The sequence below is a fragment of the Aythya ferina genome, assembly GCF_964211825.1.
Source record: "Aythya ferina genome assembly, chromosome: 1".
Lineage (NCBI taxonomy): Eukaryota > Metazoa > Chordata > Aves > Anseriformes > Anatidae > Aythya > Aythya ferina.
The window spans coordinates 32,205,752-32,232,769 of record NC_140296.1 but is presented as its reverse complement, the minus strand read 5'-3'; the positions used below and the strand labels follow the sequence as shown (position 1 = coordinate 32,232,769).

Sequence of the window (27,018 nt, the reverse complement as noted above, 5' to 3'; positions counted from 1 at the left end):
AGATGAGTATGTTAAGGTGCAGTATTACACAATAACCGAGCTAACCCAACTAGAGCTGTTGCCAGAAGCAGCACTGTGACGTCCTGTGTGCTCCCACTGCTTCCTTGGGCAGCACTGCTCAGCTCGCGGAGGGCTGGCTCAGGAAGCCCAAGTGACAGAAATATAATCACTGTTTTGGAGGATTGATTGGCTGAACTGAACAACTGTGAGGTGAGAGGGGAAAGGAAGGGGAATAATAGAGGGAAGTGAGCTGCCTCTGTTGATCCAGGCTGCGGTTAGATGGGTTTAGCTTACTGTAAAATTGTCCCTCGGGGCAGGCTTCTGGGTGAAAAGCAGAAAAGACCCCTATTTCTGAGAAGAAATGGGCAATTTTCTCTATAGAGCACTGATTACTGAGAGACCAAGATTTTCTGATTATCTTTTTCTTAAAAAAAAAAAAATAGAAAAAAACAACATGGAAAGAATAAAGGACTGGAGAAAATGCTGTTTAGTGAAAGGTGGAGATTCCATTTGTTTCCTGCAAGCAGGAAAAGAAAAAGTGATTGTAGTACAGTTTAAATACTGATTTTGGGGAAGAATGATAGCTAAGAAGATTGCTTAGAAAGGAGAAACAAGGACAAGTAATAGCTGGAAACTGAACAACAAATTGAAATGCTACATCACTTTTTGCCACTGACGGTTTTATTCTAATGGTTGAGTTATCGTTGGGAATGGTGAATTTTCTGTCTCCTAGTCTTTCAAGATCTAGATCAATGCTGCCTGCCATCTGGAAGCTGTAAATTAGCCAGATGCACAATATTTCAGTCAAAAACAGGTTATGAGGTTGAATGCAGAAATCACTGCAGGAAATATGACAGCCTGTGCTGTACAAATTAAATCAGATGATTTAAGAGTCAGCTCAGAATCAGAGTTTTAGGAACCGAGGTGTAAAACAATTACGCAATTTGTTTTACTGTTGCATGTCCCATTTTTCCTTTCTTCTTTTCCAGAGCAAAATTTTTATTCTTAATTTTTATTTTATTCCTAATTTCTGCATCAGGCCCACAGTTACAGATATGGACAGAAAGCCTCTGGAGTTTTGGGGTTCTGCTCTTAGGTATGTTTTGGCTGCATCTTGTCACATTCTTCCAGTGACAGTTATGCCAGGGCATCTACAGTTGAAAAATTGATTTTTCTTCTGGTCCAGGAGGAGAAATTTCTTCTGAAACAGCTGAATTGAGTTGAAGAGAAAGTTGGACATCTCGTGTACAAGACATTAAAACTCTTCTGGGGGGAGGGAGGAGTAAAGATGTGCAGCAATTACAATGGTGTGTGGGGAGGGTTTTTATGGAGTCTGTTATTTTTAAGACAACCTAATTATTCCGATCAGGAACTGTTTGAACACAAGCTGTTTGTCTGCTGATGAATTGCATGTGTAAGTGATCATTAACCTGATTAGATTTCCAAATTCTCTCTAGAAAGGAGCTTTTCCAAAAGTACTTTTAAAATTGCTCTGAGAGTGACAGTGAGCACAGCATCTTCCTGTTGGATTTGCCCTATATGCAAGAGGGAGTTCATATGACTCTTTGGCATTTCACCATTTCTTTTATGTCAGTCCTGCCAGGCCAGAAGAGGCTAACTGGCATCTGCTTCTTGTCCTTGGTTATTTTTTAAGGTTGTTGGGGTAATTTCTTTATATTTTGAAGGCCTACAAATAATTGATGAGATGTCAAAAAGCTGTCCTACTTGAGAAACTTAAGCGTAAGTGCATTGCATAGAAAGGGACAATATTTATAGAAAGAAAATGAAGGAGAAGGAGGAATTGAAATGGTGCTTAGCAGCTTTGGTTCTGTGGTGTTACAGTAATGCGAAGCAGGAAGGCACGCTTGAGGGCTTAACTCCTGTTGCATGTGTCAGGTCTGTGAAGCAGTTAATGCTTTCCAGGGAACAACGTTTTTGTTAGCAATTTCTGATGTTTAATATGGATAAAATTGAGCCAAGGTAGCAACAGAAATGGAAATGCAGATGGAGGAAATACCTTACTCTTCTCTTAATCAAGTATATCTTGCTAGCTGCTGACTCGAGGATGTACATGGTCTGATCTTGTTTGTTCCATTAGCCATCGTTTGCTTCTTCAACAATTAAAATTAAATAAATAAATAAAACAGCATTTGGATGCTGTTACTTTCAGCCCCCGAACTGATGTTTGTTGTCAAATATACACTTCTTTACGTGTTATTTACTTTCGGTGTGTTTCAGAGTATTCCTTTCAACAAGGGAATATTCCTTCTTAAAAATACACAATACTGTAAAAGCTGCCTCTGAAAATTCAAGTAGTATGTAAACAGGAATGTCAAATCTCAAAATGGATCTGTACTTAGAGAAGAGCTGGATATAGTAATTTAGGACAATATTCTTTTAATATGAATGTTAATTTTAACTAGTTAAATGTCTTTGTTATTGTTTATTATGTGACTTGATTCTTTCAAGAAGACAGTGGAAAAGCTTTACCCAGGGAACAGCAAAGTAATAGTCAACCATTTGGTGACCAGTGTGACTTACAAGTGTTGCTTGCTCAGGAAGAAACAGAGTCTGTAGTGTCATGGGAAAGAAAATCAGTAACCATTTATCAAGCTCAGCTGCCTCTTATCTATTTTTATTACAGAAAAAAAACCAACACATTTAGACTGTAACTGTCCTGTCTTCTACAATTTCATTATCATCAACTGTTGTATAGATCTGCTGGGCCTTGTCCGTAGCTCCTGTATTTGGTCTCTGAAATTTTTGCAGTTTATTTGTGATTCAAGTGGCTTCTGTGTATAGTAGTGAAGAGCCCTTGCAATGAAATGATCGTGATGACTCTGGGAAGACTTTTCACTGCCTGAGTACACTTGAAGGAGTTTTCCCTAGAAGGGAACGCGTTTCAATATGTCATCCTATTTCAGTGGCCGATGTATCAGTGGAAAGTTGGATGGCATACTAGTTCTACCATAGCCTGCTGATAATTTTCCATGCTACTGGCAGCAGACCTCAAGAATTATCTGTTGTTTGAAAACACTCTTTGCATTGCTTGTGCACTGTACTTTCAAGGGGATTGGAGTCTAGTACAGAGAGTATTTGGTTAGAGAGAAATAGTGGAGATTTTCTGGCTGGAAAAATCCCAGTTGTCAAGCTGTGGCCAGTGTTTAGACAGTTTGTTGCTCTTTGAAAAGTTTGATCAAGAATTTCTGGTGTATTGAAATGCAGTATTGTGATATCCCAGCAGCCTGCTACCAAACTTAGGTCAAAATGATTGTGGAGTACCTGAGTCCTTCAGAAGGAATGAGATTACTGACATCTCTGCAAACCTAATTGAATTGTACGAGGGAAGGCAAGGATTCTGTTTTTAATTACCTGGCCACAGTGGTAGAGAAAAGTGAAATACAGGAATTTCCAAAACTGTTCTCTAACATTGGATATCCTGAGTGAATTTAATTTGATTGGGAATATTGGGAGCTTTACAATTTTGAATGCTTGGGTGGGTATGTGAATAGACTTGCTACTTTCCGTTTACTCAATCCTGTATTCTGTAATGTTGCATAAAGCTGAAGTACAGGTAGATGGCATAAGTTAACTAATCTATTGCTTTTTGTTCTCCCCTAGATTCCTCCAAATAAAATAGATTATGAATATAGTGAACTGATTTTATATCAAAATCAAGTGATGAGAGAGGCGGATCTATTTCAGGAGTCTTTAGAACATATAGAAACATATGAAAAGCAAATATGTGATAAATTAATAGTAGAAGAAATCAAAGGTAAGTCACTCTTCTTTCCTCAGCCAATTTTGTTCTAAACTTTCGCTACAGGCTCAGATGTGGTGAAGTGTTAATGTGTAATCTTTAAATTATTTGAGACAACTAATATAGGGGAACTGGTAACACAATATTTACAATTTTGGGCTCAATAACTTTTGCTATTAAAGTGGATACTGAATGTGGGTAGCTTAACTTGGGTTGACAGAGGAATAGAGGAGATCTCAGAGGTGATTATATTAGTGTATACAACATTAGCTTTTTATAAATAAAAACTAATATAACCCAGTTTTAATCTAATGAAGAACATGATGTTTGTAGTACAAACACTGATTCCAAGTATCAAATTGTTGTTTCCTTCTTAAGCTTTCTAGTCCGTTTATCTGTATTACCTGCCCTCAGTGAGTACTGAAGTTGACTTTTTTCATTAAAAACAACCCACAGTGCTCTCTGGGTTTGAAGGACTGAGTTCTGAATACACGGTCATGTAGTGTAACATAATGTGTATTCTTCAGCTGCTCTTTGCTTGTGCAGTTGCGCTGGGTTGACCCTGCTCAGCAGCTCAGTGCCACACAGCTGCTCATTCACCCCCTTGCCTTGCAGCCCCCCATATCAGGCAGGAGAGAATATCTATAGGTAGAGAAAAAGTGGAAAAACTTACAGGTTGAGATAAAGACAACTTAAGGGAAGAGGAAGAAATAATAATACAAAGGCAAACACTCACTGCTTCCCAGAAACAGATGACCATTTGCCCCCAAAACCTTCCCCATAGTTTTTATTGCTGAGCACAATATTATACAGCTCTGGAAGGAAGCATTTGTTGTTTCTTTGCAATAATCCCAATAGCTGGTTTAAATATGCATGTGAAGTCAAATAAATAATACTGGTTTTCCCAGGTGCTGAATGCTCCCAATTGTGCTGAGCTATGGTAACTTCAAGTAGCAATTATAATATACAGTAAATGCCTTTGTAAAAAGTCTTTTTCAATATCTGCGTATGACTGAACCCAATTTTATATATCTTTTCTGTGAACTTCACTGCCCAGTTACGTGTTTTCTCATATAATTCATAGTTCTTTATTGCATTGTTTTTAGGTGAAATGTTGTTGAAGTTGGGAAGACTAAAAGAAGCTGGTGAAGTATACAAAGAGTTAATTGAGCGCAATGCAGAAAACTGGTATTATTATGAAGGCTTGGAAAAGTCCCTACAACCTAGTAAGTTAAGATACGCATTGGAAATAAGTATAATACAGAATATGCTTTAAAACACTGTTTGGTATATTACAGTTTTAGATGAAAAAGTTTGCTCAGCATAAAATTATGTACTGTTCAATCTTGAATACGATATCATGTTTATCCATTTTTAAATTGTCCATTAACTTGTATGCGTGAAACATTAGCAGCAAGTGTTTTTATTATTGGAGCTAAAGCTGGTATTTGTTGGTGTGTGTGCTTGCTTGAAGAACCTCTCCTTTCAATGCATGAACTTGGAAACCAAATTGCAATTTGTTCCTATCAACCTGATTGGCAGAGTATTATACACCAGAAAACATAATTGTCGTTCTGAAACTTGTTTAGGTGGCACCTCTTTCCATGGTCATGTAGGGAAATAAATGTCTAATTCAGACTTGCTTTTAAAGATATGTAACTTTTTTTAGAAGCTGACTGTTCTTTGGAAGAAAGGCTGATAAATGTGATGAAACTTTGTTTTTTTTTTCCAATGCTAGGTCATGTTGCTGCTGTTCTATCTTTTCAGAAAAATAACACAATTGGATTTAAAACAAACAAGCAAAAAAACCCCACAAACAACCCTACAACATTGCAAACATATATATTATACTAAATACTTTGCAATAGCAACTTCACTAAGTGTCTACTTGAACACTGGAATACATTCCTTGTATTTCACAGTTCGCTAATTAGTGGAAGCTTTATTGGAGTAATTCTGATGACATCATAAATCATAAGCCCACCAGGATATTATTTGTAGATACAGATCCGAATTATATTTCTCAACCAGCTTCTAGAAAGTTTTACAGTTTGGGTTTAATGTCTGGAAATACGCCTTGTGATTGGGGAATTAAGATGATTTCGTTTGTTGCATTTATACAGAGACTAATGTTGCCATTTGAATGTTTTCCCTGGTATATCTGTAGAGTTAAAGATCATGATTAGTATCTCAACATAAATTGTCCAAGATTTTGATTATTCTGCTTGGTAAAATGTGTTCATATAAATGTGTATTTCTTAACAAGGAACCAATACAGTAGATTATTTGACATATTAAAATTCTATGAAGAGAAAACTGTACTAATTTATAAAACTAATAATGCTACTTTATTTTTTAGGTGTTCTTAGGACTATTTCCTCCCCCATGGTAAGTTCTGGAGCTCCAACTTGTGACTTCAATTAGGCTTTTTATATGCTTTAGTTCCAATCAAACATTATTTTAGTGTAACTATTAGAACTGCACATCTCTTGGAGCCACTGGGTAACATTTCCCCCCCCTTCCCCAATATCAGAGCTCAGAGACAAGATAAATTATTTTTCTTAGAAAAGAAACTAGAAATATTTATTGAAAATATGTTGTGCCATAGGCTTGATCTGTACATTCAGTCTGATTTCAATTGCTTGATGAATTTGAAAATACATAAGCAAAATCAATCCTAGTTATGTGAAAATGGCATTTCAAAACAACAGATTACTTCTATTTAAATTCTAACCACATTGGAGCTCCAAAGCATATTATGGGGGAAAGGGGAGGAGTGGGAAGAAAATCTTTAACAAAAATAAAGCTATTTAAATGTTAAGGTATCAACAACTCTTGTGCCACTGGCAGTGTTGTGCCCTAAGTTTGCTGTCACCAAGGACTTAAAATAAAGGCATTCTTGTATAGTTTGCCATTTGTATACCTACAATTTAGAAATACTTTTTTTCTGATTTATAGATGTCTGAAACAGTTGCATAGCGAAAAACAGTTATTTGAAGCTATCAGTGTCAAACTACTGTATGAATGGGTCTGCACAGAATTAAATTAAAAGAAAACAAATGCTAGTACTTTTCCATTGAACTTGAAAGATAATTTTCTTTTAGAAGTTCACCTTTACAGTGATTAATACTGGTACTTACATCTTAGCGTTTTCAATACACTGTTTCACAATGTTTGTGATGAATTGGAAAAAATTAACTTGAAATGTTAAAATTGTTCGAAGTCCAAACTGTGTAAGAAATTTAACAATTCTCAACATTTTAAAACCTTTAGAAGAATAGATTTTTATCTGTTACTTATATCTATTATATTTACTGATAATAGGCACTTTAGAAGAGAGGCTTCAGATTTATGAAGAAGTTAGTAAAAGGCATCCCAGAGCAGTTTCACCTAGAAGATTACCTTTAAACTTTGTTTCAGGTAACAAGTTGCATATCTGTTCCATAATAGTTCTTTTTTTTTTCCCTCAATTTTTTATCAGGCTGCTAAATGTGCATTTAATAGCTATTTGTACGTGTACACAAATTAGACAAATCTATTTTTCCTGGAATAGACGAAATTATTGATGTTTTAGGATTTGATAGACAAGTTCATGCACTGTAATGTGGTGGTACCAACTGTATAATGGTGTCTTCGTTGATAAAACTACACTACAGAATGGTGTCCAAACTTGGGGGGAAATCATTGTCCATGTTTCTTTGGCATCATGCTGGTTAAAAGTCATCAGTTTTAAGGGAGGGAATATAGTACACTGAAGATAGCCGGGGTATGTGTCCATGTATACATGCATGTACATATGAGCTATCCTATACTCTAATTTATAACCACTAAAACCAGTTGTAAAATATGCTTATAACAATTGGATAGCATAGGGCCGAAGAATTTCCTAACAGTTTGTATCCTGGTGATGTATCAGAAAACACCATTTTTTTATGAATCTGTTTATAAACTGGTGTGCATTATTTTTATCTAGAACTGTTAAAGCCAAGATCCATGGATTTAGTGCTGAAAATTTAATAATAGAAACAAAAAGCAGGTGTGCAGCATGAGTTGTTTTATTTCTAATTTTATGACTAAGTTCTTTTCAGCGACTTTGTCCTTTTACAAGCTGTACTGAAGTACAGTGCACAAACATCCTCAAATATGAAGGGAATATACATATTTTGGAAAAGCAGTTTTCTGTTTTAAAAAATACAAGAGACAAAACTTTACAAAATAGTAAAAGCCTTAAAAATGTACGCTCAGAATACAGCTATTTAAGAGCCATAACTCCAGTAGAAAACTACACTACTTGGGTTTTGGCTGCCATGATATTTCTAAATTCAGCAGTAAATTACCATGGTATCTGCTGATGTTTTCAATTTCTTAAGGTTAGCTTTTAGTTTGGTTCATTTACTGAACGTTGCCTATGTCGTACCTTCTAAATACTGCAGAGCATGACTAGTACACTTGTACTTGTCTGTTGTTGCTCAGGAGTCTGAATGTGCATACACTTCTGTGTGCCATCACAAGACTAATGACTTCATAAGAAATTTAGCCTTCAAATTAGCATTTGTGCCTTACTTAATCCCAGGTATTTTTTTTTTTTTTGAAGACACAGACAAATCTTTAAGACCATTAAACTAGGTTTAAAAAGCTACGTGACAAGTAATTGTTTTTCTTCTGTTATAAAGTAAAAGCACTAATACATAGCAAACAAGTACCCTGCAAAATGATTTTGCATATCTTTATTAATAGTGTTCTGTTGTTGACCTTTTTCATTGTATGTTTTGCTCTGGGTTATCTTCGCATCTGACAGTGTAGTCTTACAGCTAATAGTCATTACCAAAGTTATTTCTATTTAAATAAGGATTAGTTGTTCCTGCAATACCAAACTTTAAATGAAAGCAAAATAATTCATTTTTAAATCAGTTGAGTAAAATCTCCCAGTAAATTACCTTCTGCAGGTTTCATAAATAAGAATTTCCCTGATTTAAATCTTGTGTTTCTGTTAATCCAGTAAGCTTGTATCAGTCAGGATGAATAAGACATCCTGTGGAAAATCATCCGATAAGTTGGTTTCCCAAATGACTCACGTTTATAAATTGAGTAGGTGAGAAATCTCGTTGGCTAAAGTTAATAATGAGAATGTTAAGATGTAGAAACAAACTGTTGTAGAATTATATTTGATACTTTCAAGAGGGTAGAATTTTTGGTTAAATGAGGTTGCTGTCCCTGAGTGGCCAGTGACCAGTTGCTTGTAGCCAGCACTTGTTCATCCAGAATTGGTGTGGAGTGCTCAAAACTGCAGACTTTCATTAATTGGATGGTCCTTTCCAGACCTTGCCAGGCACTCCAACTCAGTATCCCTTTAATTGATACAGACCAGGTCCTTCATCTTCCTGGAAACCACCTTTTTGGAGGCTGGGTATGATAGTTAATTTTCAGACTAATCAGGGAATAAAGTCTGGCAATCCAGTTTTAGATTTGTTGACGTTGCTATAGATTCACTGCTCATGTGGCCAAGACTCTGGTGCATCTGTTAGAAAGTGGACCCTGAGCTTGGCTTTGTCATAGGTGGGTGCTTCATTGTTTTGTGTGTTTCTAAGGCTTTTTCAAAGCTGTTCTGCTTTCTGTAAATAAGCACATACTTAGTAGAAATTGAACCTTCATTGCCTAAGCTTAAAGTTACGATTTTTCCACCGAGAATATAGATTAGAATAATGCAACAGAAGAAACTGGGATTTTTTTTGTTGGAGGGCAGTTTCCTGTAGTGTGAGAAAACAAGTTTTAATTAATTCACCTGTAATAAAGCATGTGCTTCTAGTTAATTTGTGGACCCCCATGTACACAGGTAGTAGAAGCTGCTGTACAGAGACTAAAAAAAGACTCCAGGAGAGGAAGAGGGTTCATTTAATCCATCCTTTTTCCTCAAAGCATGGATAACTTCTATCTGTGCTATTCCTCACACACATTTATCTAACTATATCATAAAAACTTCCAGTGATGGAGCTTTTGAAAGATCTCTAAGGTAATCTGCTCCTTGGTTAGTCTTAACAGTATAATTTTCAGTATAATTTTCTTCAGTGGTTATTTAAATACCCCTTGCTACATCCTGGGTAGCCACCAGATAATCCTTGCCCTCTTTTGAAGCTTTTGCAGGTTTGAAGACTGTTACCATGTCTTCTAGACAGCAGTCTCCTAAACACTAGGAAGTCAAGCATTTTATTTTCTGATCTTTTTTATTTTTATTTTTTAATCCAGGGCATATTTGCAACCTACTCTTAAATAACAGGCGAGATGAAAACCCTTAACTGCAGTTTTTCAGTTACTCTGTTATCCAGAATTGTACACCAATTAGTGCTTATATTTATATGACACTTGCAATCACTGACATATAACCAAATACACTTTTGTTTCTAGGTGAAAAATTTAGAGAACTAATGGATAAGTTCCTGAGGGTTAACTTCAGTAAAGGCTGCCCACCCTTGTTTACCACTTTGAAATCTTTATATTACAATCCAGAAAAGGTAAAATTTAGTACTTGTTCGATTTTAATGAAATCTTCTGTATTGAATTTTTAAAAGATTACCTAAATGTTTATTTATAGTTTTCACTGTAATTTTCAAATAACTGTTACATAACATCTTTCTTTGGTATGCTATTTTGTCATATGCATATTCACCATTTGATGATAATTAATCTGTGAAATGAAACTTCTGTAGACAGTTGACATCAAAATGCTTGAAATCTGATTGATGCAGGATGCACTGATTTATTTATTTATTTTTGAAAAATCGGAGATAACCAGCAAATGTGTTTATGTACTCCAAATGCAAGTGTGTCGAGATTCTTTCAACTTATGGTTTATGATGTCACCAGAAGTCATGATTTTAAAGTATCACACACGTGACTATTCTACATGTATTTCTGAATTGCATCAACACATTAGTATTTACCAGGAAGGATTGTTTTCTGCTTCAGTGTCTGGATAAATCTTAGTGTTGAATTTTTGCTCTTCCAAGTTCTCCCGGTTTTGGAAAAATTGTATCATACTATAACAGTTACTTCAGTTTTAGTTCTTTGTTCCAAGCTCTTGTAATGTACAGTAAAATACTAATCTTCAAACTAAAGCAAGCTAATAAACTGTGCAGCAAATAAAAGTAAAGGTCAGTCTATTCAGATGTTCCATTTTTGCTACAAGCGATACAAACGCTTGGTATTCTAATCAGTTCATGAGTGGTTAAGAGCAGCTTTTGTAGCTGGAAGAAAAACCTTAATACATGATTCAGCTTTTCAACCAGCAGTTGCTATTCCTTTAATTGAACTTAAATTCATGAGATGATCAGAGTGAATAATATTTTTTTTCAAAACACTTTTGGGAATTGTTATCTGTACTGTGTGTGTCTCCTGGGTTGACATAATTCTAATAAATTCTGGTATCATGAAATTACAGTACAAGCCTTTCTACAGTGCGTATTGCTAATGCATATTTTTCCATGTAAACTTCTGAAACTGCATCAAGATTTTTTTAAAATAAAAAGCACTGAATAGCTAGACAGAAGGAGAAACATTGCTGCAAAAGTTTTCTCTCTGATATTTGAAGTATGAAAATGTAGAAGTAAAAGACAAACTCATTTGGCTTGGAAGACTGTTTTAGCACCTGTTTTAGACATGATGAGTGAAAAGATTACCAACATGTTTTGGGACAGATTTGCCAGGAAAGGCGCGTTGCTGCTACTCATCTTCAGTGTATCAAATCAGTACTTCCCAAACTAGTACCTTGATTCTAAAAACTAACTAATAAGCAAAATCAAAAGCCTCAATTGCCAAATTTATTTGGATTTGTCTGCAGTGCTGACTTCTGCAAAAGAGTTTTCTCTACTTTCTCTTCCTTCTCTTCCCCAAAAGGGGTCTGTTTGCATTTCACTTAGTTCACTGTGGTTCATGTAACCATAACACAATAGGAATCTCTTTTTTTGTCTGACTAATTTTTGCCTCTGACAGTTTTAGCAATTCTGAAATTTAGTGACTAGGGGAAAGAAAAGTGTGACAAGTTGGAAACCATGCTGCACCTTCTAGGAAAATGTACCTTGGTATCTGGCTTCTCTAAGTTGGTGCTTAATGCTACCTTCTAACACAAATACTGTTATGTTTTGACTGAAAACCGAATGAATTGTAGTCTGGATTATGTTGTGCCTGTTAGAAAATATCTAGGAAATGAATACATTTCCTGCAAGTGTTGGGGATGAACATGAACAGTTCCCCCTTTTGACTCTTGGAAGCAGTTTTAATTCAGTGTAGTCAACTGCAGTTGCATTCTGAAATGGTATAGATATGAGGATTTTATCAAAGAGTTGGTATTTAAGCCTAGAAAGCTTTTTTTTTTCCTAGAACTCCAGGGGTGTCCAGGATCTTTCTTAAAGCATGCTTTCAGGGAAAAGGTAAAATAAGTAATACTTATACTAATAGAAGCTTTCTATTTGTATATACTTAACTCAGGCAAAATTAAGTGCTATAATGTTACGTGGGAGAAAGGGAAATGTAAATTGTTTAATTCAGTGCCTACAAGAATATAGAAGAATAATGGGGAAAATGTAATTTCATTTGCTCAACCAAGATGAGGATTAGGTTTTTCAGTAAGTATCTTTTAACATTTTGGAGTTAAGTTTTTGGAGCTAACATTTTGGAGTTTGAGTGATATCTGAGTGAGGAGACTAAAATGTAATTATAGTCAGTTCTAGAGGAAAAATACTGATGTCTGTGTCCTTCTGTTTGGAGGGGATTAGAGGAAAAAAGACATTATGTGGAAAGTAAACGTTTGCTAAGCTGTTGAGAAAACTGTTTGGTATCTAATTGCTATAAGCTGGTACTTAACACTAAATGTTTTTACATTAAAACTACTGGTATATCTTGATTTCAAAACATTACGTTCTGCTAGCTCTGGTTAGTAGATTAGGGTGAAACAGCTTCAGTTTGGGGTGAAATCTACCTTCAGCTACACTGAGCTGCAAATCTGTAGGATTTGTCAGGCTCAACGTGAAGCCTAATCAGGGAGGTTTTAGAAACTATTCAGTACTTACTCTGCTTGGACTCCAAATAGTGATGTTACAGGTTGGAAGATATGCTTTAGATTCCAACAGAGATGACATGGTTGTGATAGAGATCTAAGACAGACTTGCTGTACTTGGGGCAGTTGTGGAAGAAAGCATGGAAATAAAGTGGGAAAAATTGTTTTTTTTATCAATTTAGAGAACTAGATTTCAACTGTTCTTTTATGATGATTGTCTGATCAGCAAGCAATGTTTTGGTATATTAGTATTGACTTGATCAAAAATCCTTTAAGTAACTAAAGAGTTAAAGGTAAATTGCTCAATAAATGTGTAATAAAATCCACTAGAGTAATTTTTAATTTACAAGTTCACCAAACACTAGAGACTAGAAGCATGTCCAATTTGAGGATGCTTACTCTGTTGGAAGAGTGGGTAGTATGAGGTTAAGAACTAAGTCTTGAGTTAGCGCTCAGCAGATTGCTCAAAGCACAGGTGCTAAAAGCTGCTCTTTCTTCAAGCTGTAACAATTTAAGGGATGTAGTGTGGAAGGCAGCCTGGAGGATGCAGGTTAAAATGCATAGAAAGCCAGGCCTTATTCTGTTCTATACAGAACAATTTCTTTAAAAGAAGGAAAAATTGTTTAGCTTTTTTTTGTTTGTTTTTGTTTTCTTTCTGAGGGATCGAGGTGGGGTGGGCTGTCATGACGCTTTGTTCCAACATGGAAACTTGCATCGAATTTGGCACACATCAAAAATGTGTCCCAGTTCATATGCTTCAGAAATGTAAAATCTTGGTGTCTGTGTGCAGTAAAGGGTTCTTGACTTCATTTGCCATTTATCTTAAATTATAGATATATTACTATAAGATATTAAGATGTTAGATACAAGATATTAAAGATGGAAGAAGCATAGTCAAGCTGTATTTTCTTTGTGAAGTAATGGTACCTTGCATACCTTCATGGTTGTTAACAACCATATCTGAATAATAAACGTCATTTCACAGCTGCTTGCTAGACTTCCCCTTCTGTCATTCAATTTCTCTTCTTTTCCCCTCAGCACAAACTCTCATGCAGCTGCTCGCTGAGCTGCTTTAGGGTTAATCCATCTGCAATCAAATCCCTTCCATCAGTCTTCAGCCGGATCATTTTTCTGGATCTTATCACTAGCTTCATGGAATACTGTGAATACTGCAAATGAGTTCAGAAGTAGTATGCCAGAGATGTTGAATCAAGATGGAGGGATCACAGCAACTCAGACTTGAACTGGTTTAAATTGACAAAGCCACCAGGTCTTTGTATGCTTAATGCCAGCTAAGATAACCATACTACCGTTTATACCAGGAAAGTGAGGAGGCAACTCAGGTTACTGCCAATTGTATAGCCTTAGTCATTGCAATGGTATAGGTCACACTATTTCAAAGATTTGGTGTAAGAGAAGTACGTGAGACCCATGTAGAAAATTTAGGCTGAGATATTTTTTTATCTCAAGGGATGGTAAGTTGCTGCCTTTGATTTTTTTCCTTTCCAACTCTTACGGACTTTGAAATCTGCTTCTTGATGACACTGGAATCTTGACCATATAACTCAATTAAAAAAAATAATAGGGTAAGTATGTACATGGCTTAAGAGTATTTTAGGGTCACGCTTTATGTGTCTAAATCAAGATCATTTGATTTGCATACTAAGATTTAGAAACATTAATTTTCATACTTACACTTGTAAATTGTCCAGAGATCACTTACAGAAGATTTATAAAGTGGTAACTTTATAGCTTTCAGTGGACAATAGATAATAGTAATGTCAGTGTGATTGGATGAAATTGGCAAAGCTAACTAATAATTTTAAGTTTTCCTTTTTCTCCAGCTGTAGCTTTCTCAGCTTGCTGGCACTTTTTTTTTTTCCTTTTTTATCTTATTTTATCGTATTACAGGATTTTGTTCTCTTTTTGAGCAGACTGTGACAGTGTTGGGGATTTAGCTTTAAGTTCTTTGCTTTGGTGGAAATTGGAGATGCAGTCAAATTTCAGTCTAACTAAACAAAGTAGTTTGGACTTTTCTTTTCATGTAGTTTCTGGCTTCTCACTGACTCTCTGTTGACTTAATCTCTATGTGGAGATGAATGAAATGCTTTCTAATGCATTTGAGTCAATAAATGCAAATACTTTAAAAATGTTTCACTATCACAGAGCGGCAATAAGAAAAATCTAGATTATTTTTTATGTTTTTGCTATTCAGTTGTCTTTTCAGGAAGACTGATAAGGATGCGGTGCAGATACGTTCAACTTAGGCTAATGCCTCATAGTTTTGTCCTCATTCAGATATTTAATTTAATTTCTTGTTTGAACTGCTGTTGGAAATGCTACAGTCTGATCGGGGATCAACAAGCTGTGTCTAAACAAAGGATCCTGGAGGCACGGAGTTAAATGTTACTCTTTTTGCTACCTTAACGTTTCCAGGAATACAAAAAACAAACAAAAAAAAATTACCTTCCCACAGGTTATAGTAAAGCATATATTGCATTCCTTTATTCAGGTAATCTTTTTCTAAGTATTTGATTAAATCAAAAAAGTATAGTTCTTGTGTGCTTGTCATGCAATAAAGGTAACTGACACTGTTTTTCACAGCTCTTTTCTTGTCCCTCCCCACCTGCCCTCACTGGTGAATTGTTTTTAGGCAGGTGTGATTGTGAATGTTCGCACTTATAAAACTTCCAGTGAAGTCTTCCAGGTTGGTCTTCATCTTCCAAATTCAATGCAGTTTCAACAGTCAAGGAATGAAATTAAGTTCTGGATTCAGGCATTTGGTTTTAGGTCAGTGTACATAAAACTGTTCAGCTCCACTTGAAAGGGTTTCCACTGGAACAGTCATCTAGATACCTGGGAGAAGTGGCTGCTGCTTGTGTTGCCATTCATTCAGAGGGCTGGAGAAATGTGCAGAAAGTGATCTTATGAAGTTCAACAAAGGGAAACGCCAGGTCCTGTACCCGAGGAGAAATAATCCCATGTGCCAATATGGGCCGGCGGCTGACCAGCTGGAAAGCAGCTGACGGGGGTGGTTCAGATACACAGCAAAAGGAACAGGAGCCATCGGTATGGCCTTGTGACAAAGGAAGCCGAAGAAGGCCTTAGGTAGCATGTGGGGCTACCTGAGGAAAAACCCCACCAGGAGGTGAGGTGGAGGGAGGCCATCTTCTCTCCTCAGCCCCATGGTGGGACACATCTGGGGTGCTGGCTCTAGCTCTGGGCTCACCAATACGTGGCACTTGTCAAAGGTGGGAACAGGTTGAGAGAGGTGGCAGAGACTCTTCCTCATCCTTGGTGACTGACAGAACATGACTGGATGTGGCCCTGAGCAGCCTGCTTCAGCTGACCTGCTTCTGGAAAGGGAGGGCTTGGACTCAGCAGGCTGCAGAGATCCCTTCTAGCCTTTATAGTTCTGTGACAGTAGGTACTGTGCTTTGGGATTTTTGTTGTTTTACACCTTTTTGGTAGCAAAGCCCCCAGTCAGTTCCTATAATTTCTTGCTTTTCCCTTCTCAGACCGTTCACAAAGGGGGAAAGATAGGTACTTGCCCCAGAAACTGCTTTGTAGAAATGGATTCACTTCAAACAGAGGTGAATAGCTGGAGATTTGCGTTCGTATTAGCTTAAATGTGAGGACATCACCGTTCACCACTTGAAGCTGAGCACCTGTAATTGCTGCTTCAGGGTAGCCACTTTCCAAAAGAATAGGTTGTTTGTTAGGAGTGCAATGGGGTTAGGCTGAGGATGCTGTCTAGATAGAGAGGGATCTAAGCATTGTTTGCATACAGTCCTCCATCCATCATGCTGGATTTTGGAGCCCTCAGAGTGGTGTATATGGCAACCTTCTTTATTTTTGTGATGTTCCAAAGTGCAAATTCTAACAGCTAATGTAACAGTTGTGCATTTGGTGTTTTGTCAGTGATCTGCTTGTTCTTTCCAATGAAGAGAGACCTATCTCAAGATTTTATTGTGCTGCTTAGAAATCAGCAGTCACTTAGCCGAGCTGTTGATGTCGATGTTCACTGATACTGAATTTGCCCTCACCGTGTTGGTGAAGGAAAAGTGGGAGGAGAGATGTCAATAACACTCTAGCAAAGCCAGAACCGTCTGGGTTTATTTTGCGGGTCAGATAGCTCGTGCTCACCTTGAATTGCGTGCAGATGGAGACAATTTGGTCTGGCAGACCTGCTGTGTATAATGTTATACAACAGCGATGGTTGGCACAATGCTATGGGGGGATCAGTGAGTGCTGTGCTACCACTGGCTTCATGTGTTAACACACAGCAACTGTTGAGGTGCTCAGTGGAGCAACTTTCTTTAATGCTTGACAACTCCAATATGCCAGGCTTTCAGCAGTTAAAGGAGGTGCTGTGCTATGGAAATCAGTACTTCAGTCTTCAAAGACTATTGCTAGTACTATCCCAAGCACGTGTTGCCTTTCTGTTCTGCAGTGACGATGGCATACACTTACACTATGCAATGTTTTACAGTACAGTATGCAGTGGCATACACTTAAAAAGAAAATAGCTATTTACCCTAAAACAGCCTGTCCTTTGAGAGGTGGTAACATTAGTCCCATGGTCTGACATCTGAATCCTGGAGTTCTAATTTGTATAAAACCTACAACAAAAGATCACAGTCCCTGTATACTCTGTATGCTGACAGTGAAAATTGCAAGCGCGGAATTGGTGTGACTCTAGCAGATGATGCTACTGAGGGATTTGATTCATGAGTGCATCAAGCAGTTCGAAATGGGTTGTGCAAGCGCCCTGACTCACAAAGTTGTCCATACCTCCCTTGTCCTTCAGTTGGCACTTTTGCTGAAGGAACAACTCAGATGTTTGGGGTACCAGCAGCAGCTTTCAATTTGCACTCATTTTTGGTTTTCTGAATGCATTGTGCTGTTCTGCTATAAGCATCTGTGCAACAGAATTGTTTCTGCAGTGGCAGTCTCTAACAGACGGGTGGATTGAAGATGTGAAAAAAAACATTAGCCATCCCACTACATGATTTAAAAAAATTCACATGCTATGAGGGAGGCGCTTCTCTGTAGCGGGGCCAGTGTAGTTAGTGTGTTTTGAAGAACTGTAATCATTCCTAGAAAAAATACTTCAACTTTAGAAGAGTATCACTGCAAAGATGTGCTTCTGGAGATTGCCTATTCACTTGGTTTTCTTGAGGTTGCCACAAAATGCTAAATTTCTGCATCATCAATTCATAAATACATTGTGGAGGTAATTTGCATTTCAACGTGAATTTGTCTTTAATACTTAGTGCATGGTTAAAAGTGAATAGGGATTGTAGGTGACTAACTAGAAAAAAAGTCAGTTTTATGCATGGCAGACAGAATGCCATCCTCCATAATGAAACTTGTGGTTTTGTGCTTTTTCCTCTAACAAGATATTCTGTTTTCCACTGCCACTTTGAAATGTATAAACAAAACATGGCTTGAAACATGAGCATCATGGAATTCTTACCTATGGCTCATGTTTCTGAAATGGCATCAAGTTTCATTTCCATGATTTGTGGAGCCTTTTAGAATAACCATCTAAAGCACTGCTATGTGAGTGAGACGTTCTGAAGTGAATGCTTTATATGCACAGAGCATTTACTAGGAAAATGTTTCAGTACAACAATAGGTGTATGTACAAAATCATTATATAGATATCTTGGCCTTTTCTTTGATATAGCACATCTACTGCCCAATTACTAAGCTCCTTGTTTTATGCCAGAAGCAGTTTTAGTATTTTTGTTTGTTTGTTTTGCCTGGTGCTTAAATTTCTGCAGTGTTTTAAAAAGAAATTACCAGCACAGTGGCCAATTTTCAAGTTTTCTAAAAATGGTAGGTCTCTAATCTCAGAAGCCTGCTATTTGGTGTGGAGTCTTATTCAACGTGCTTCTATCAGGCTTTTGGTTTTTAAACAACAAATATATTTGGCTACTTCAAGTACATCTATAACGTTGATATCTGAGTACCTGAGTAAAACATAGACAGCTGGCACAGTGTGTGTGTTCTGTCGAGGAAAAAGCTCTAGTTTCTCGTTGGCACACTCGAGAAGCAAAAATTTGTGATTAGCGGTGCCACTGCATAATTATGAGTTCTGCTGTTCACAGAAAGTTCCTGGTTGTGGTGAATGTAGCTGCAGCTCTTGACGGAATGGTTCTGCTGGAAGCTAATAACCCGGTGTGTGTGCAAGTCATGGGATGTAGCAACTCCCACATTCTTTAAATTGCTGTCCGGATGGGTTACAAGCAACTATGAACAACTTTATTTTTTACTTACTGTTCCTCACAAGAGATTTTGAAATGCTAACACCCACTGTCCAAACCCACAACAATCATTCTCTTTGTACTGGAGCAATACTCAGAAATACTCTTTAGTTCCCCATAGACATTGATTTCTATATCCATGAGATAAAAGTCCCAAGAGTGAAGATCTTCGATTAGTCAACATCAAGGTTTGCATCGATTGTGTTGCAGGTGCGTTGATTCCATTGAAGGTCGACATTAGTGCACATGTGCCCTTTTTCTGGGTAACTTTAAACAAGGAGACTGTGAGGAAATACTGGATGAGAGAAAATGTTTGTCTGGAAGAAACATCAGAAGCAACAGTCTCAAAAAAATAAAAGTGTAAGACTCTACACAGGAAGGTAGGCTGTCTCCAGTGAAGACCTTTCTTTACCCCTTGCAAGACAGATGACGTTTTCCCTCCTTGATATAAAAAGCTAAAGGAATTTAAAGCAAATTAAAACCATTTTCAAAGTTAGATGCCCTCTGTGATTTATTGGTGGCTTATGTAAGAAAGCGAAAAATGTTTCATCTTAAAATGTAGAGAAACTGGAACTAACAACTCTGCAAGATCAACCAAAGAGCTCAGTCTTTGATGTATGCTGACTCTGTCAGTTTAGTTTAGAGAAATTAGTGTCTCTGGCATAAAACTCCAGGAGAGGGAATCTGGTAACTGGACTTGTTCAGGATCTGGTTAACATTTGATGCGTTCATAGCAAACGGTGGTGTTCCTGCTATATAAAAGTATATATAAAGTAAGGAAATTTTACAGTAAGCAAAGGAAGAAGGAAAGTGAACTGTTTCAGGTACTGCCAGGGTAGCATGCTTCCACTCAGTAGCAAGCATGGATAGTTTCAAACATGTTGGTGTTTGGTAATTTGGGTCCCAGAGTTGATATGTAAGATAAGAGTTGACTGACAAGTGTAGCAATGAACTATTTTATCTATGAACTATTTTATCACTGAGTTTCTTTTACCCTGAGTGATCTATGTTGTGAATAACTGCCCCAAATACCTACTTAAAGGTCCACAAGAAGTAGAAAGTTAAGTGCTACATAGACCTAAGAATACTAATTTTCTGAAAGTTTTCATATACTGTCCAGATCTTTTGGCGGTTTTCTCACATACTGTAGCTTATGTCACATCTCCCAAGTTGTTAATCTTCACACAACACAATAAAGAAGGGAAGCATTATCCCCATTTTGCACATCTAAAACAGTGAAATGTCAGGACTAACTTTTGCAGGCATTGATCCAGGAGTTCAGGTGCCGGAGATGTTTATCTTCAGAAGCGTTCATTGATCTCAATTGATGTGGAATGCTCAGCACATTAGAAAATCTGGTTCTAGGCAGCATGAAAATGGACAAAAATACCTGTTTTGTGCGTGCCACTACCTTCATACAACATTATCCCACCTGGTGGGATATTATTCGCTCCCTGGTGTGCATTAAACGAGGCAAATGCTTTTCAGGAGGAATGCACAACCATATACATCATGGTACTTGATAGCCGTGTTTCTGTCACTTCAGATCAGCTCCTTGATACCTTACAACCTGCTGCCTCTAGTGTAATTCAGACAAGTAGCTACTGTTAGGGCAATAACTCTGAGCCACCCAGTCATCTCTGGCTGATGGTGTTGGCTTTTATTCCTTGCTACTCTCATTGTATCAAGAAAATACGGCAGTCGTTTTAACTTACTAGGTCTTTGTGGTTTGCTCTTCAGGGCAGATTAATTTGGAGTGAAGTTGAGTAAATTAAAAAGATGGGTGAACTTCTGCTCCTCAGTCTTCCATATGAAGTGCTCTTAGCAAAGCTTTCCAGTCCATGATTATACAACTGTATGAGTCTGTTTTATAAGTTTCTTTCATATCTGTAACAGTACGTCTGGGGAGAAATAATATTCTGTTTATAGTATACTTTTCCTTTTAGACTAATTCCTAGATGAAGCATGTCTAATACATTTAAGTAACGTGGCTTTTTATGAACTGTTTTAGTGCTTGGAAATAGCAGATGAATGGACAGGCCTCTCTAAATTACGTGTAGCTTTCAGTATTAGACTGGCGTGTTACATTTGTGTAGCTTTGGAAAATCATAGGATGGTTTCGGTTGGAGGGGACCTCAAAGATCTAGTTCTAACCCCCCTGTTTAAGCAGGGAAAATACAATGAAAGATCAGTACTTGGAAGCATAGAATCAGGAAAAATAATGCAAGAATCAACTCCTTAATAGCCTTTCATGCAGTCCCTGAGTTCCTGTTTTAGTTTTGTGAGCGTGTATGTGTTGTACATCTTACAGCTCGACCACTGTGGAGGAATCTTCCTTGGGACAGTAATCCTGTTCTGACTGTAGTTTTGCTGTCCTGCTGAGCTCTGGGTTCCCGCACTGAAGTTTTCTAAATTGTGTAACTTACTGACAGCTTTATAAAAGGCTAAATGTTTGCTTTCTATTCGAGAAAAATGACAGCCTGTGCAGAGAGCTGCTACCAAAATCAGTCAAATCAGTTCATGTACAAGATAGTACAGCTAAAAATGTGTGTTCATACTTTGAAGTATTCTGCAGATTAAGTATAGGCAGTATGTTTGTTGCAGCTATTGCCAATCTACACTTTCTTTGAAGTTGCCATCAGTTTTCAAGACAAGACAAACTGCTTAGTGTACTGATAGTAGCTAGATCTTTGGTTGAATTTGAAAAAAGTAAATAATTAACAATTTATTATTGAAAAGATGCTGATTTTAATAAAAACGATTGTCATTACAAACATTTCCCAGCCATATGTAAGTTAAGAACTCATTTCCAAGTCTGGCTGAGTCCCATGTTTTTCTATCCCAAATGGTGTCTGAACAAGCATCACTGCCGTTGTGCAGGTGCTGTGACAGCTTATTAAAGGGATTCAAGGACTGTTACTTTTAAAATAACTTCAAGGATTTGATGGCAGGACCACTCAGTGGGTAAGGAATTGGCTGGATGGTCACTCTCCCTCCTGCGAGTGTGGTGAGGCCCTGGCACAGGCTGCCCAGAGAAGCTGTGGATGCCCCATCCCTGGAAGTGTTCAATGCCAAGCTCAACAGGGCTTTGGGCAACCTGGTCTAGAGGGAGGTGTCCTTGCCCATGGCAGGGGGGTTGGAATTAGATGATCTTTAAGGTCCCTTCCAACCCAACCATTCTATAATTTCTTTTAATATTTAGTTTCTTACATATGAAGCACTTACAATTCATGGCTCACTGTTGTATTCGTAGTCATCTTACTGTAAATTTTTCTTTCATGTGAGACTGATCTTGTAGTTCTAGCTGTTGTTCCACAGCTCCAAAGGAGCTTGTGCACTTGTATTTGCAATGTGTGAACTCACACGTGCTAGACCTTTCAAAGCAGTGGTTAATTCTTCCATGAGCAGTGTTCTTCCTCTGACTTGTTTGCCATTCTGCTTGAGTAGTGTGCTCTCCACAAAGCTGGTGTACCCAGCAGCTTTCCTGTAGCTTTCCTGTAGCTTACAGTTCTCTCCTGCAGGGCTAACTTGTAAGTGCAAAACCTGTTGCATATGGGGTAGTGTTTCCAGTGCAGGCCTTCAAGATTAGATTAAAAAAAAAAAAAAAATCTGGTTAAGGCTGTCTTAGATAACTAGAAATGTTGTGTGGTTCAGTCAAAATTACAAAGCAACTGCAGCGTTTATGGAGTACTAATTATACTATAAATCTTCCAATTTATTTTCCTTGGAAGTGGCATGCCCTATAAAAGAAATAATGCTGTTTCAGCAGAGCAGGTGTGCAAAATGCATGGAGACCACCATGTTACAAGTTAGGCTTTTATCTAAATGAGCTTTAGTTTGTAATTATCAGTGGAGGAAACTTTCTTCAGTGTCTTTATTCTGCTATTTCAAATCAACTGTATTTACAGTGAAGGTATTGATACTAGAAAAAAGTAGGACTTGTTTTTTTTGGTTTTGATTTTTTGTTTCAGGATTAGCTGATATCAGTGCTAGCTGCAGTGGACAGCAACAGAAATCTTTGCTTATGCAACAAGCTAACAGTGTTTTCAGAAGTTGTGCAGAATAGGACTTGGTGTTATCAAGCCATGTGTGCAAACGTTATTCCCAAACATACTGCGTTTGCAACTGCTTAAGGAGATACCATGCAGTGTCTCAGCCACGATGCGCGTTGTAAGGCACAGATCCGACCCTAATCCAGGGCAAAGAGGAACTCTTACCATGCTTTATTTTTAGCAAAGTTGAAATTCTACACGTATCTGACACTTTACTTGGTATGTTTTGTATTTAGAAGTGATTATAAGTTATTAATGGAAGATTTTAGTTGTAACAAAGAAAAATCTAAAAGCCAATAAAGCTCTTGTGTATATATATTTTTTTCTATGAAAACATACAAAAAAGTTCTTAAATTTCCTTACAGTGCAGATCAACTCTAAACAAATAGGGAAGGCTACTTCTCTACCACATACAAAACACAGAACTGATTTCTTACATGGATAGGAAACAAGGAACATTTAATTTTCCAGGGCTTCAGCCTGTGTTGTTTCTTCTGTTTTGTTTTGACTTTGCTTGTTTTGTTTTTGCTTTAAATGGAGTACTGCAGAGTTAATGCTGTGTGGCTGGCTAGTCCTAATAAACTGGTGAAATGCCCGAGTATGGTGTCTGCTCACCCACCCCACAGTGAGAAATGATTAAGTTAGTGACTAAACGTGACACTTTGGGATTTGCTTGCTAGAAAGGTAAATGAATTTTTATGGAAGCTGGGTCACGAGGTCCATTTGCAAGCTGTCTGGAAAGGTGTACGTACAGTTTCTGTGACAATGGCTGCAGAGTAGGTAGGTTTCCACTGAAAGCAGAGTGCAAGTTCTTGTGCAGCTGATGAGCAAACAAGATGAAAAAGCAGATCTGAATTAAAACTTTTTTTCCCTTGTCAACTTAAATATTAACAGACTTAAAGGAAACGTGGAATTTCCTTTGTAGATATGTATTTTTATGCCAGTTAAAGATACTTTTTTCTTTTTTGCCCTCTCTGTGTGCGAACATACGCATTTAACAATGCTTTCCCTAGGGAAGCAGAAAGGAGTATTGATGGCTTGACTGATTCAATTTACCCAACCAAGACACATCTCCATTTGAATTGCTGTTAGTTTAAAACCAACATTTTCACTGGGTTTGATATGAAACTGTTTCTGTAAACAGCTTTACAAACTTTGAATTAGTATAGGTCCAAGATAAATAAGAAAATTAAAGAAATGTGTTAACTAGTACAATAGATTTGTGTTAAGACTGCTTTTCCTGTGTTTTCCTGTTTTTTACTTTGATGGTGTAGAGAAATCATTTTTAATTGATTGTGATTTTTATTTCCTTCAAATGTTAGTCATGCACTAACATGTTACGTGTGGAGGTCCTACACATGAGAGGCTGAAAAGCCTTTCATAATTGGAGTAATTTCTTTAAGTAGTCCATGTTTATGGACTTACTCTGTGGTTCATACCTCATCTGGTAGGGTAGATCTGATCAATCTTACAACAAGGTGTGGAACAGAAACTTTCCAAGTGAGAGCGTAAGGAAGTTTGTTGGAAGTTAGTGTGTAGGCAGCTGGAAAAAAAATGGAAATCCTTGTTTATTTGCATAACCTCTGCCTTTCTTTTTAGAATGATAAACGTGGAGTGTCATAATTTTTTATAACATTTTCTTCTAAAGAAATAAAGCCAAGCAGTGTGAGCTGTGCTGAGGAGGTTTTTTGGGTCTGTGAGCTTATAAATGTTTCCATCTTTGATGCTCTTTTAGTTAAATGTAAAGTATAAAGCCGTAGGAAATGGGATTTCTTATTCAGGTGGCTACCTAAATACACCTTCCTGTGTGGATGTGTCGGAAGAGCCTGAACTCAGACCTTTTGTACGGTGCGAGTGTGCCAGCTGGCTCGTGTCTGGCATGCTCTGTTCCTCGCTGCCTCAATGAAAAGCACATCTCAGCTCCTGCCAGTCACTTCTTGGCTGTGGATGAAGATTCTTCTTGTCTTTGTTAGCCTTCAGTCAAACCCTTTCTCTGATGTGTAGCTGCCTTTTTTTTTTTCTTCCTGGTTTGGTTAATTGAATTTGTGAGCTTTTTTTTCTTTTAGAGTTGGTTGGTAGCTTCTTTATTTGAAACTTCCTTCCCTCAGTGTGTCTGTCCAGGAAGGTATGTTCAGGGTCTCTGGGGTGGAAATACATTGCTCACGTGACGGGGCTGTGCTAGGTACGTTAGATCCTCAGAAGTGTGCCTCTGTTACCTTGAAATCCATCAATTCTTAAATATTTTGGGGGCCCAATTGTTCAGATTTAGGTCTCCACATTTGTAGAGGTGGGACTCCAGGTTGCAAACTTCATGGGCAGAGCCCTTACTGTCTCTGAACCCAGGAGCCTCTTTCTAACAAAGATTCTGTTTAAAATGCTTTGGACAGCATAGCATCTAAAGAAAAGCTAGAAACCAATCTCTCTACTATTCCCTATCGCTATTTTGTGGGTTCAGCTCCCCGGCTTTCAGCTTTTAGTTTTGTGTGCACATGTAAATAATTACCACCATCCCAAAGAGGGACTGACAATGGGGACAGCTCAAGCAAGGGGTGGTTTAGTTCTGGTCTTATTTGTGGGCCACCACAAGGCCTGTTCAAAGTGTCGTCATCAAAAGCATTCTCCAGAAATATGGGCCAGCAGCTGCTTTCTGCTTTTCTGTCTTAACGTCTTTGGTACTAAGTTCTGAAATATTTTTCAGGGTCTGCTGGCGTATTGGGAACACTTTTGTCTCTCCCTTAGATAACATCTCGCTGTAGTGAAGACTGCGAGCTTTGATATAGTCCTACAGACTGTTTTTATTGTTTCTCCATTTCCCACAAGGAATTTAGAGTATTGGTTTCAGGGTACACACTGGATACTTGTTTCTGTCTTGTGGAAGATGATGCTAAAAATTCGGCCACATGTTCTTTATCTATTAATGTCAACATCGTTTTCCTCTGGGCCATGGAAAATGCCTTGCCAGGGCTATGGCTGTAAGTACAGCTTGCTACTTGGTCTTTAGGTATCCCATCTTCTCTAGGTGGTGAGGTCTGTTTTGAAGTCTTGCACTGTAGTAGTTTCCCTTGGGTACTCTGTGGCTAAACAAGTTGCAAATGGTTTCCAGATACTTTTTTTTTTTTTTTTTTAAAGTGTGCTCCTATTTTTCAGTTTCTCACGTAGATACCAGGATTCATACCATGTCTAGCAGACACCTCTTCTGCTCTGCTAAAAACGCGGTGTCACAAACTCAGTCACATTCCACTCTTTTGAATAGGAGATATTCATACTCAGAAAACCAGAGAACTTTTCAAGTGCTACTAGTGCTGGTAATGGGAAATACTTCCAAAATTCACCTGTACTTTGGGATGAAAACAAGGGATTTTCTTTACTCACCTTCAAGGCATGCTTCTGCTATTAAGATTGCATTTCGACATCTGTAGGAGTTGTTTTGTTGAATAAGTAGCGATCTGATCCAGGAGAAGTTTGCTCCGTTGATAGCAAAGTCCTGTGGAGGTTTAGGATCAGTTTATGTTACGTGCAGGGCCACTGTTGTCACCATGATACCCGCAAGAAACAAGTTTTCTTCAGGAAATGTTGTGGAGACCTTTGTATTAAGAGGAAAGGTGGTTCAATTCCAAGTTTCCAGGACAGATAACACAGTCTTTCTTTGACAGAACATGAGCACGTGCTCTTTCTTTCCTGTATGCATCTTCTCACCTTAAAAGCAAATGCAGGATGCTGAAATGCCACCTGTGCAGGTTGATGCAGCATCCTTCCCCTGCAGATCCTCAGAACCAGCTGAGAAAAGCAACCCCCATGGTGGCAGAGACCACCCGTGCTGAGGTTTTGAGTCATAAGACAATGCCGCTGGTTGATATGAGAGCCAAACTGTGGGGTTCCAGAATT

The 27,018-nt window shown here is 37.8% G+C and overlaps 1 protein-coding gene across 5 annotated transcripts in view; it reads left to right on the top strand.

The window, feature by feature from the left end:
- Window positions 1–27,018, top strand: part of NAA16 (N-alpha-acetyltransferase 16, NatA auxiliary subunit) — a 63,203-nt gene that overhangs the window by 21,469 nt on the left and 14,716 nt on the right. For 3 of the 5 annotated variants that reach the window (XR_014689786.1, XM_084510048.1, XM_084510050.1), the window contains exons 6-9: window positions 3,622–3,775; window positions 4,867–4,986; window positions 7,085–7,180; window positions 10,163–10,269. Coding sequence is in view for 4 of the 5 variants with exons in the window: in XM_084510048.1 (XP_084366174.1) it covers window positions 3,622–3,775; window positions 4,867–4,986; window positions 7,085–7,180; window positions 10,163–10,269 (477 nt within the window). In the remaining variant the exon portion in view is untranslated. Of the gene's footprint in view, window positions 1–3,621; window positions 3,776–4,866; window positions 4,987–7,084; window positions 7,181–10,162; window positions 10,280–10,550; window positions 14,956–27,018 lie in introns of those variants that run through there. The other 2 variants (XM_084510051.1, XM_084510049.1) reach the window with 2 other exon arrangements.